This window comes from Silurus meridionalis, chromosome 2 (assembly GCF_014805685.1).
Source record: "Silurus meridionalis isolate SWU-2019-XX chromosome 2, ASM1480568v1, whole genome shotgun sequence".
In the NCBI taxonomy this organism is placed as follows: Eukaryota; Metazoa; Chordata; class Actinopteri; order Siluriformes; family Siluridae; genus Silurus; species Silurus meridionalis.
The window spans coordinates 27,144,143-27,155,826 of NC_060885.1; the positions used below are offsets into that span (position 1 = coordinate 27,144,143).

General features: G+C 41.7%; 1 protein-coding gene across 1 annotated transcript; it reads right to left on the bottom strand.

Annotated features, from left to right (window-relative positions):
• Positions 1-11: 11 nt before the first annotated feature.
• Positions 12-11,644, bottom strand: sertad4 (SERTA domain containing 4). The gene is made up of 5 exons (XM_046870757.1): positions 8,493-11,644; positions 8,319-8,372; positions 1,356-1,509; positions 1,087-1,202; positions 12-975 (listed from the first exon to the last, which is right to left on the bottom strand). Exons 3-5 carry the CDS (start codon positions 1,495-1,497, stop codon positions 349-351), a joined length of 885 nt encoding a protein of 294 aa, XP_046726713.1. The 5' UTR covers positions 1,498-1,509; positions 8,319-8,372; positions 8,493-11,644; the 3' UTR covers positions 12-348.
• Positions 11,645-11,684: the final 40 nt, after the last annotated feature.

The window sequence follows — 11,684 nt, forward strand, 5'->3', positions numbered from 1 at the left end:
GAAAATCCACGTACAAACACAGAGAAGAACTTTATATACATTTAAAAATGCAGACATAAGGCACCGTTAGAGAGTTCCTCAAAGAAACTGTAAAATCTTTACGTCCTTCAGAATAAACCATGCCCTGGATAAATGAAAAATTTGAAGACTTCGTTAGAAACATCACGTTCTGCACCGGACATTTATTAAACGTTAAAAATATTCCCTTTAACGTTCTGTTTGGCTCAGTTTTTAAACATTGTCTATGACAGAGCCAGCGGACCTCATGTCCTGCGTTACATACGAACAAATTCATTCGTAAAATCATTTATGGAGTTGTAATTTGTACCCCATGTGTCCTCAGATTTGCTATTTCCTTCCGAGCTGAGGCAAAACTAGCGCCACCTGCTGTCCTGTTTCCACGGCGACCAGAGTCTCTCCTTCTGTTTCTCTCTCCCTAAGTCTCTCTCTCGCCTTGAACGATGCTTTGCACAGGTCCAAACCAGGACACAAAGAATCAAACTCTTCCTCTCCGTCACTCTCTACCTCTTCTTCATCCTCCTCTTCAAAAAGACACTCCAGTCTCTCCGTTATAGCAGATGATGATGATGATGCCGATGATGAAGGCTGAATGTCCCTCTCATAAACACACACAGGAAGTTGCATGTACCTGCTTGCATCGTAGAAGCAACAGCATGCAGATACGCACTCGTCTTCCTCCTCCTCCTCCTCCTCTTCCTCCTCGTGCAGTAATCTCAGCCTCTTACGGCCCCGGCCCTGGTGAGTGGAGATGGACACGGGCATCGTCAAGGAAACCTGGGCTGAGTTTGCCATGAAAGGCCACGCCCCCTGGAGAAGGATTTCGGCTCTCAGGCGACGCAGGAGGTTGTTGATTAGAACAGAGCGACGCAGGAAAGCCTCAGGGTCTTCAATAAAGCGCATTTTGTCCAGAGACAAGTGAAGAACGTGAGAGTGTTCCTGTAACAATGGGGACACCTATAGAAGTGGAGTGGAATTACAGAGCAGAATTAATTTTAAGGGATTAGTTTTTCCAAACAGATATTTAAATCCAGGTATAAATCGATGTGTTCCGAGGGGGGAACTTACGGTGCGACGGTAACTCCTGAAGTTTAGTGGAAGGTCTTCGTCTTCAACGTATTTCCGTTTAAAGTAAGCGATTTGCGACATGGTCACATGACCTGCGGCGCCTCTATAGACAGGCTCTGAATAAAAAAATATATATATGTATAAACAGAATTTATTATTTAACACAACAATAAGGACCTAATTAAAATGACCAATCGATCCTGTGTGTGTGTGTGTGTGTGTGTGTGTGTGTGTGTGTGTGTGTGTGTGTGTGTGTGTGTGTTACTGACCATCCTGTAGCTCATGGGCATCAGCCCCAGGTGATGAGTGGGTGGGGCTGCTGGATTCAGCCTCCCAGATTGGCTGGTAAATTGGGGGTGGAGGTTCAGCTTCATGGTCACAGAAAGGGTTCATGGACAAGACCAAAGTCATCTTTGCCTTGTTCTGTTCACACACACACAAACACACACACACAGTGATGATCTCACCCCTGTGTTAATGGAGCACATGACAGATGTAAAAAAAAAAAATAAAAAAATAATAATAATAATAATAATAAATATAAAAAATAGGGTAACAATGAATAAATAAGTAAAGAAAGATTCCACTCAGGAGAAAGAAAGTGAGACAAAACAGAAATGGAAAAAGACAGAAAAGAGGGGTTGGGGCAAAGAGAGAGAGAAACAGACAGCAAATACGACAGAAGGAGAAAGAGGGAGAAAGAGAGTGCCAGAGGACGGAAGAATGGACAGAGAGAGGCAGAGGGAATTAAAAACAGTGAAAGATGAGAGAAAAAGGGAGAGGGAAAAAAAATTAAAGAAAGACAGATGGGAAATTATATCCAGCCCAGCCAACACCCTGGGCTGTGTGTGTGTGTGTGTGTGTGTGTGTGTGTGTGTGTGTGTGTGTGCGCGTGCTGCAGTAACATGATCGCACCGACACGCCACATTAGTCCTGAAGGAATGTTTTGCTAATGTGTGTGTGTGTGTGTGTGTGTGTGTGTGTGTGTGTGTATGTGTGTGTGTGCGAAGCAGAATGCGAAGGAAATCCCATAATACTGTTCAATGGAATTGTGTGTGTGATATTGTGACCTTCTGAGCATTCATAAGCAGGTCAACAGTTATACAGTGCATTTGAAAACATGTTGAAACACAGAGGCCGTTGAATGCATCACTGGTGATTACAGTGTAAGTTTAATAACTAAGTCACACTTTTATCTCTTTTCATGCTTTAATGAAAACGTAACGATAGAGCTGAGATTAGAGTGTATGGTGTCATGGTGCTAAGGCGTGTTAGCGAATAAACTCGTGCTAGTGGTGTTCAGTAAAACACCTTTACAGCCTCTGTGTCTCTTGGACTTGAGTTTCATTTAAAGTAGAAACATACACTGGTATCTGATAAGAAACCTGTGTGTGTGTGCGTGTGTGTTTGGGGCAACATTTGAGAAAGTGGAACACATATCCCAGAGGAAAAACCCTCAACTTGCCCACAGGCTCCAAAAACAGCTGCCCGGAGACAATACCCTCAACATACACACACACACACACACACACACACACACACACACACACACACACACACATACCATTTTGTGCATTTGATCTCTTTGTCAGGGAAACTATTAAACAGAGAGGGAGAGAGAGGGAGAGAGAGATGGATGGATGAATGGATGGATAGATTGAGGCAGTAAAATGAAAAACAGAAGCACCATCGAAGCTACTGAGCCCGAGAGAGAGAGAGAGAAGGGAATAAGTATAAAGAGAAACAAAGAAAGAAGGAGAGACAGAGAGAGACAATAAAAAAAAAGAGCAAAAGAAAGAAATAAAGGGAAATGATGACAAAACTGATTGTGAAAAAGTGTGAAAATAAAAACGCTGTAGGCTAGAAAAAAAGTAGAGAAATGGAAAATTGAAGAGAAAGAAAGAACAAAGGAAAGAGAAAGAAAGAAAAAAGTCAAGAACAAGTTGTGAAAGTTGTGAAAAAGTAAGACTATGAAAGAGTGAGGGAAGAGAATCGAGAGAAACAGAGAGAGGATGAAGAAAAAATTAAACAAAAATAAATAGAGATGGAGAGGGACGGAGAGAGAAAAAGAGACTGTTTCCTACTGATCCCTTTTCCTCCTTAGTCTGTCTTTCCACTCCTGAGGCCAAACAGAGAGACAGCTGTGTGTGTGTGTGTGTGTGTGCCTCCTGTGACTCATTAGCTGTTCAGAGCCTTGTGTGTGTGTGTGTGTGTGTGTGTGTGTGTGTGTGTGTGTGTGTGTGTGACTGGAGGAATCCATTTTGATTATAACAGATACAGTTCACACACACACGCTCGCACAATTTGTGTTGTTTAGGTTCAGTTGTTAGTTTATACCCATATACAGCAGGGGGCGTGGCAACATATGCAACCTTTAAGAATTTTGAATGTTTTTTGTTCAGTTTTTTTTTAGATTGATTGATTAAATATAATTACTGTGTGTCTGTGAATTAATGTTTTTTTTTTTCACATTTTGTCAAAATTTAAAGTTTGCAATAAACCTGATAATGCATTTTGGGAGTAATGAAGTGAGAAAGTGAAGGAGAGAGTGATGGGGAAAGAAAATAAGAGAGTGAGGGAGTTAGGGGGGTGAGAGAGTGAAAAAGTGATACAATGGGAGTGGGGGAGTGAAGGAGTAAGGTAATGATTGATTAAAGGAGTGAGGAAGTGAAGACATGATAAAATGGGCGTTGGGGAGTGAGGGAGTGACAAAGCAAGAATGAGGGAGTGATAGAGTAAGGGTGAGGAACTAAAGAAGTAAGGGAGTGAAAGCGTGAGAGTGACAAAGTAAGAGAGAGTGAGGGAGTGATAGAGTGAGAGTAAGGGAGTGATAGCAGGATAATGAAGGAGTGATGGAGTGGTAGAGTGAGTGAGGGAGTAAAGGAGTGATAAAGTGAGATTAAATGAGAGATGAAGTGAGAGTAAAGGGTGATAAAGTAAGAGTGAGTGAGATAGAGTGGGGTAGTGAAGGGTGATAACCTGAGAGTGAGGGAGTAATAGAGTGAGATTGTGAGAGAGTGAGGGAGTGATAGAGTGAGAGTGAGGGTAATAGAGTGAGAGAGTGCGGGAGTGATGGAGTGGTAGAGTGAGAGTGTGGTAGAGTAATAGAGTAAAAGTGTGGGGTAGTAATAGAGTGAGAGTGTGAGGAGTAATAGAGTGAGAGTGTGGGGAGCAATAGAGTGATAGTGTGAGGGAGTAATAGAGTGAGGCGTAATAGAGTGAGAGTGAGGGAGTAATAGAGTGAGGTGTGAGGGAGTAATAGAGTGAGATTGTGAGAGAGTGAGGGTAATAAAGTGAGGGTAATAGAGTGAGAGTGTGAGGGAGTAATAGAGTGAGGGTGTGAGGGAGTAATAGAGTGTGAGGGAGTAATAGAGTGAGATTGTGAGAGTGAGGGAGTAATAGAGTGAGAGTGAGAGGGAGTAATAGGGTGAGAGTTAGGGAAGTAATAGAGTGAGAGTGTGGGGAGTAATAGAGTGAGAGTGTGAGGGAGTAATAGAGTGAGAGTGTGAGGGTAATAGAGTGAGAGTTTGGGGAGTAATAGAGTGAGAGTGTGAGGGAGTAATAGAGAGAGTGTGAGGGAGGAATAGAGTGAGAGTGTGAGGGAGTAATAGGGTGAGAGTGTGGGGTAGTAATAGAGTAAAAGTGTGGGGTAGTAATAGAGTGAGAGAGTGCGGGAGTGATGGAGTGGTAGAGTGAGAGTGAGAGGGAGTAATAGAGTGAGAGTGTGAGGGAGTAATAGAGTGAGAGTGTGCGGGAGTGATGGAGTGGTAGAGTGAGAGTGTGAGGAAGTAATAGAGTGAAAGTGTGGGAAGTAATAGAGTGAAAGTGTGGGAAGTAATAGAGTGAGAGTGAGGGAGTGATAGAGTGAGAGTGTGAGGGAGTAATAGAGTGAGATTGTGAGAGAGTGAGGGTAATAAAGTGAGGGTAATAGAGTGAGAGTGTGAGGAGTAATAGAGTGAGGGTGTGAGGGAGTAATAGAGTGAGAGTGGGGAGTAATAAAGTGAGGGTAATAGAGTGAGAATGTGAGGGAGTAATAGAGTGAGAGTGAGAGGGAGTAATAGGGTGAGAGTTAGGGAAGTAATAGAGTGAGAGTGTGGGGAGTAATAGAGTGAGAGTGTGAGGGAGTAATAGAGGAGAGTGTGAGGGTAATAGAGTGAGAGTTTGGGGAGTAATAGAGTGAGAGTGTGAGGGAGTAATAGAGAGAGTGTGAGGGAGGAATAGAGTGAGAGTGTGAGGGAGTAATAGGGTGAGAGTGTGGGGAGTAATAGTGAGAGTGTGGGGAGTAAAAGGTGAGAGTGTGGGGTAGTAATAGAGTGAGAGTGAGGGTAATAGAGTGAGAGTGAGAGTGAGAGGGAGTAATAGAGTGAGAGTGTAATGGAGTAATAGGGTGAGAGTGTGAGGAGTAATAGAGTGAGGCGTAATAGAGTGAGAGTGTGGGGAGTAATAGTGAGAGTGTGGGGAGTAATAAAGTGAGAGTGTGGGAAGTAATAGAGAGAGTGTGAGGGAGTAATAGAGGAGAGTGTGAGGGAGTAATAGGGTGAGAGTGTGAGGGAGTAATAGGGTGAGAGTGTGGGGAGTAATAGAGTGAGAGTGTGGGAAGTAATAGGGTGAGAGTGTGAGGGAGTAATAGAGTGAGAGTGTGGGGAGTAATAGGGTGAAAGTGTGAGGGAGTAATAGAGTGAGATTGTGAGAGTGAGGGTAATAAAGTGAGGGTAATAGAGTGAGTGTGGGGAGTAATAGAGTGAGGTGTGAGGGAGTAATAGAGTGAAAGTGTGGGAAGTAATAGAGTGAGAATGTGAGGTAGTAATAAGGTGAGAGTGTGGGGTAGTAATAGAGTGAGAGTGTGAGGGAGTAATAGAGTGAGAAGGTGAGGGAGTAATAGGGTGAGAGTGTGAGGGAGTAATAGAGTGAGTGTGAGGAGTAATAGGGTGAGAGTGTGAGGGAGTAATAGAGTGAGAGTGTGGGGAGTAATAGAGTGAGAGTGTGGGGTAGTAATAGAGTGAGAGTGTGGGGAGTAATAGAGTGAGAGTGTGAGGGAGTAATAGGGTGAGTGTGAGGGAGTAATAGGGTGAGAGTGTGGGGAGTAATAGAGTGAGAGTGTGAGGGAGGAATAGAGTGAGAGTGTGAGGGAGTAATAGGGTGAGAGTGTGGGGTAGTAATAGAGTGATAGTGTGAGGGAGTAATAGAGTGAGGCGTAATAGAGTGAGTGTGAGGGAGTAATAGAGTGAGAGTGTGAGGGAGTAATAGAGTGAGATTGTGAGAGTGAGGGTAATAAAGTGAGGGTAATAGAGTGAGAGTGTGGGGAGTAATAGAGTGAGGGTGTGAGGGAGTAATAGAGTGTGAGGGAGTAACAAAGTGAGAGTGTCACGGAGTAATAGAGTGAGAGTGAGAGTGAGTAATAGGGTGAGAGTGTGGGGAGTAATAGAGTGAGTGTGGGGAGTAATAGGGTGAGAGTGTGGGGAGTAATAGAGTGAGTGTGGGGAGTAATAGAGTGAGAGTGAGAGTGAGTAATAGGGTGAGTGTGGGGAGTAATAGAGTGAGAGTGGGAGGGAGTAATAGGGTGAGTGTGAGGAGTAATAGGGTGAGAGTGGAAGGAGTAACAGAGTAAAAGTGTGAAGGAGTAATAGGGTGAGAGTGTGAGGGAGTAACAGGGTGAGAGTGTGAGGGTAATAGAGTGAGAGTGTGGGGAGTAATAGAGTGAGAGTGTAAGGAGTAATAGGGTGAGAGTGTGGGGAGTAATAGGGTGAGAGTGTGAGGGAGTAATAGGGTGAGAGTGTGGGGAGTAAAAGGTGAGAGTGTGGGGAGTAATAGGGTGAGAGTGTGAGGGAGTAATAGGTGAGAGTGTGGGGAGTAATAGAGTGAGTGTGGGAAGTAATAGAGTGAGAGTGTAAGGGAGTAATAGGGTGAGAGTGTGGGGAGTAATAGATTGAGAGTGTGAGGGAGTAATAGTGAGAGTGTGAGGGTAATAGAGTGAGAGTGTGAGGAGTAATAGGGTGAGAGTGAGGGAGTAATAGAGTGAGTGTGGGGAGTAATAGTTTGAGAGTGTAAGGGAGTAATAGAGTAAGAGTGTGAGGGAGTAATAGAGTGAGAGTGTGAGGGAGTAATAGATTGAAAGTGTGAGGGAGTAATAGAGTGAGAGTGTGAGGGAGTAATAGGGTGAGAGTGTGAGGGAGTAATAGAGTGAGAGTGTGAGGGAGTAATAGAGTGAGAGTGTGAGGGAGTAATAGAGTGAGAATGTGAGGGAGTAATAGAATGAGAGTGCTTATTCAAAATAATTATGTAAAAACTTTATAGACCAATTTTTTAAAGAATCTGTTAATGACGTGTAAACGGTTCCAGTTAGTGGAAGCTTTAATACACATTATTTCTGTCCACATGTTTAGTGTGTAAGTCATTAAATCCTTCAGCCTCATGAGCTCAAGCTCACTACAGATTTCTAATGTAATTTTAGTTCGAACACATTACACACCTCACCCTCAGAGTTTACAATCAACCAGCACTTTCATCTACAGTTTATTTACTAATTATCCAACTAAATCTCTAAAATATCTATCCCATCTACAATTTCATCCCTCCATCCATCTATCCATCTATCCATCCATCTATCTATCTATCTATTATTCATTACAAAAAAAAAAATCCATTTCACCTCATGGCACCAGCGTAATAACAATGATAACATTTTTAATAATTATCAATTTAATATATATATATATATATATATATATATATATATATATATATATGTAATTATAATCATTACATTATGACATTATGAATAAGTGATCATTGCACACACACACACACACACACATATATTAGCGCTGTATAAGCTTTATAACATTAATGTTTTTAAAATAAATGGCTAGTTGTTTGTTTAAATTCGATGCTACAAGGTTACAATTTGATACTTGCTGATGACAAACAGGTATCAGTCTCAACGCTGGAGTGTGTGTGAGTGTGTATGTGTGTGTTCTGATTGTGCAGTTCGGTTACATCAGCTGTACAGACTGTCTAAGTGCACTACATCCAATGCATTCAAAACGCAGCTGTTAGTTTAATGGGATATGTTGCACGCGCAAAAAACAGCTTCTTATTTGCATGTAAACAGGTTTACACTAAATCCCCATCATGCATTACCATGCACTTCTTTTTACGTATACACTGGAGTGCATATTAGAAATCAATCAAGTCAACAGCACAAACACACACACACACACACACACACTTACCTGGAACTGCAGGGATGCACGTGTCCAGACTTGTTCCGTTGACTGGAATAAAAACTGCAGAGAAAGAAAAAAATTGGAAAAAGAAGGAAGGGGAGAATTCTCTCAATGTATTAAATATGAATATTCATAAACATCGATTTCTCCCGTGTGTGTGTGTGTGTGTGATGTCCTTACCGTTGTGCGCTCGCAGGTTTTTTTCTTTTCCGCCTCGGTAACGCAAAACAAAAGCCTCCGTCGGTCATGTGGCGGAATGTCTCGCGCATTCAGTAAACCCGCGGGGGGCCTCCATACGATTCTCCACCAACGCGACTTAATCTACAACCTTCTCTTGTCGTATCTACGAGTTCGACCAGTTTGAGGATGAAGATGGTGGTGTGAGATATGAACAGGATCACTACTTCATCATCTGGCACGCGACGCGTTCCTCCCCCCCTTTGATCCGGGACCTTTCTTCTTTTTTTAATAATAGGTGCGCGCGCTCCTCACGCGCTCCGCTCTGCTCCGGTGTAACCGAGAACACACACACACACACACACACACACACACACACACACACACTTTTTTTTCTATTCACCCCCTTTCCCTTCTTTCCTTAATCCTCCCTCTCTCCCTCGCGCGCAATCGCATTTTTCCTCACAATGTTTTTTCCAGATGTCTGCATCAGAACCTCAGTGTGTGTCGTTTAATTACTGTCCTTTCAGCTAACACACAGCACCATTACACCACCCCGATACTCTGCGTTTTACTGTTTAATTCATTATCATCGCTATTCAGGTTTCTTTCCCCGTGCAGTCACATCAGGGAGCTACAGAGCAACAAGCGATTGTTCGGGTTTTTTTTTCTCTCGACACAGCCACAAGATTCAAGTGACGTGGTGGTGTTTTTCTCCTCACGTCTGCACAGCGTCAAATCCACACGATCATCTCGGTCTGGGGCGATTCCTCGGAGCGATCCTAGGGGGCGTGTCGCAGTGCGACGTTTCTTCAATTCCCCACTCTTGACTTCAGCTAATACGTGCTATTAAAACATAAACCACAGTAGCGCTTTCCTACTTTCTACACACATTTATACGGTCTCTCGTGAAAACGTGCGTAAAGACCTTACAAAGAAAAACAAGGCTTGGGAGGAAGTAGCAGAGAGCGACCACCATCATCTTATCTCTGCATGTTTCTGCATAAGATTTTGTTTTGTCTGAATTGCCAAGCCAAGCTACCTACAACAAAGTTATTAGCTAAATAAAAACCATACCAGTGAACAATCACGTCATAAATAAAAACACACTCACAAATGTCATACCTTCCAATTGTTTCATTGTTTTTTTAAACGATCACATTCAAATGTTTTTTTTGTTTGTTTGTTTTCCATAAATCACTTGTGTACATCAATTACAAATGAAAATCCGGTACTTAATATACAGATCGCCGTAAGAGTGTAAAATCTCCCCGAAGAAAAGTAAGGCACCGAGCGCATCGGTGAATCCAAACCTGACAAAATGTCCAGACATAAAACATTTATAAAAATAAATACATAGAATTAACAGTAAAACAGGTATGTGCTGATTCGTCACGGTATTATGGCGCCATTGTGTCACTCTGATGTTGTAAAATGTGTATTTTTAGGAGCCCAAGATAACGGGTACTGAAGCTGCCTGCTTGTCATCATACTAACACTTGTCCTCATTTATAGCGAATCTAAATTTTTGTAAATCGATCAGCTGATAAGGAGAATCAGACATGCTGGGAATCAGACTTGCTTGTCCATACAATCAAACCTCTGGGTGGGCTTTTGTTAAAGTATGAAGGCTCGCGAGAACAAAGAAAACCTCGAGTTACACATTTACACACACTGATGAACGATGCTCATTGTGCATTACATACTGCTATGGATCGGATTACTCAGCACATACTTATATCTCACTCTCTCACTCACACACACACGCACACCTTGAGAAGGTTAGATGAATTAAAACCAGGTTTTGATCCTAAACTTTGTGGATTTTTGTTGTGTGCTCACTTTCCCTAAAATCGTCCCTTTTTTATCTAATGCTGGTGTTTCGTAAATCCTAAATGTGTGCTGGTCAAAAAGGTTTTTTTTGCTCGTAATTACAGGCTGGTCATAAGAAATGCCCTCATCACTTCCTGAACTGAAGGACAGAAAGAGTGTAATGTGTGTGATGAGTGTTTGGCTATATTCTATATATAAACGAAAACTGTCATTTATATAAACACATGCAAGGGCTTTTGTAGTCAAGGTCATAAAAGGAAAATTCAGAATCCCTTTCTTTTTGTAGCATATTTAACAGTTAGTCTGTAGCATATTTAACAGTTTCTCTTTATGCAAATAGGAGAGTTAGCAGTAAGGGTATAAGCTGATTAGCTACATGAAGTCGGGAAGTCTACATCCATAGAAACTTTGCCTTCAAAACAATCACGTGACTTTACACTTCTTTCCCGTGTGTTTGAAATTTTTCGAACTAACCATCATTCCTGTCATGCTATGTTTTGTTCACCACCTAGTGAGCATTAGCGATGAGGATTAGGAACACTTATGAACAAAGTTCTGTCAGGTCAGCTGACGAATGTTAGCAGGCCAGCTATGCTAGTGATTTGACTAGCATTAACTGAAAGAAGTATATAAATGAAAGAAAAAAAAAAATACTGTCAGATTAGCTCATGCTTGCTAGGAGAGGATTAATGACGAATATAACAAATGGTTAACGTTAGAAGTTACATCAGTAACAATTCCTAACATTTATGAACATAAAAATATAAAATATATCCTTGCAGATTAGCTCTGTTGTTAATGATTAGCCAGAATCTGAATAAAACAATTCCTGTCACATTAGCTAGATAGAAAATGTTAGCAGATAGATCATGTTAGCTAGCTAAGTGACATTTATAAGTGAATATTTAGAACAGTAATGAATATGAATGGGAAAATAAACCTGTTAGGTTAGCTCATGCTAATCCTCATTTAGGACATGTTGGCTGATGTTGTTATGAACATCAGAAATCCTGTTAGATTAGATAACCAATACCTTATGGGTGTTAGTGTTTGAGAAAGGAAGGGTGCTCATAAAGCTGAAAATCAGTAAATAATCTTGTCAAAAATTTTGTTAGCTCAAGTAAGTTAGACAGCTACCAGTAAAAAGAAGTTATGTACTGTACGTCACTCTGGATAAGGGCGTAATTTTATCAACATTTAGGAATGTAGAATATAACTAAATATAAAATCTTTGTAGAAATGTGCTTGTGTGTGGTATCTGGCTAGTGCTAGCCACGGATTATGTTAGATTAGCCATAGGATGCTAGCTTGTGCACTCAATCAAGACACAAATCTAAAAGATGTCAAGGGTCAGCTTGTCAT

Bases quoted from the DNA above. Each gene is read 5' to 3' on its own strand.
- sertad4 (XM_046870757.1), bottom strand. From the start codon at position 1,497: ATGACTTTGGTCTTGTCCATGAACCCTTTCTGTGACCATGAAGCTGAA. The intron at 1,203-1,355 runs GTCAGTAACACA...TTTTTTATTCAG, and splicing joins TGCCCATGAGCTACAGGATG to AGCCTGTCTATAGAGGCGCC. The intron at 976-1,086 runs GTAAGTTCCCCC...CCACTTCTATAG, and splicing joins TCAGGAGTTACCGTCGCACC to GTGTCCCCATTGTTACAGGA.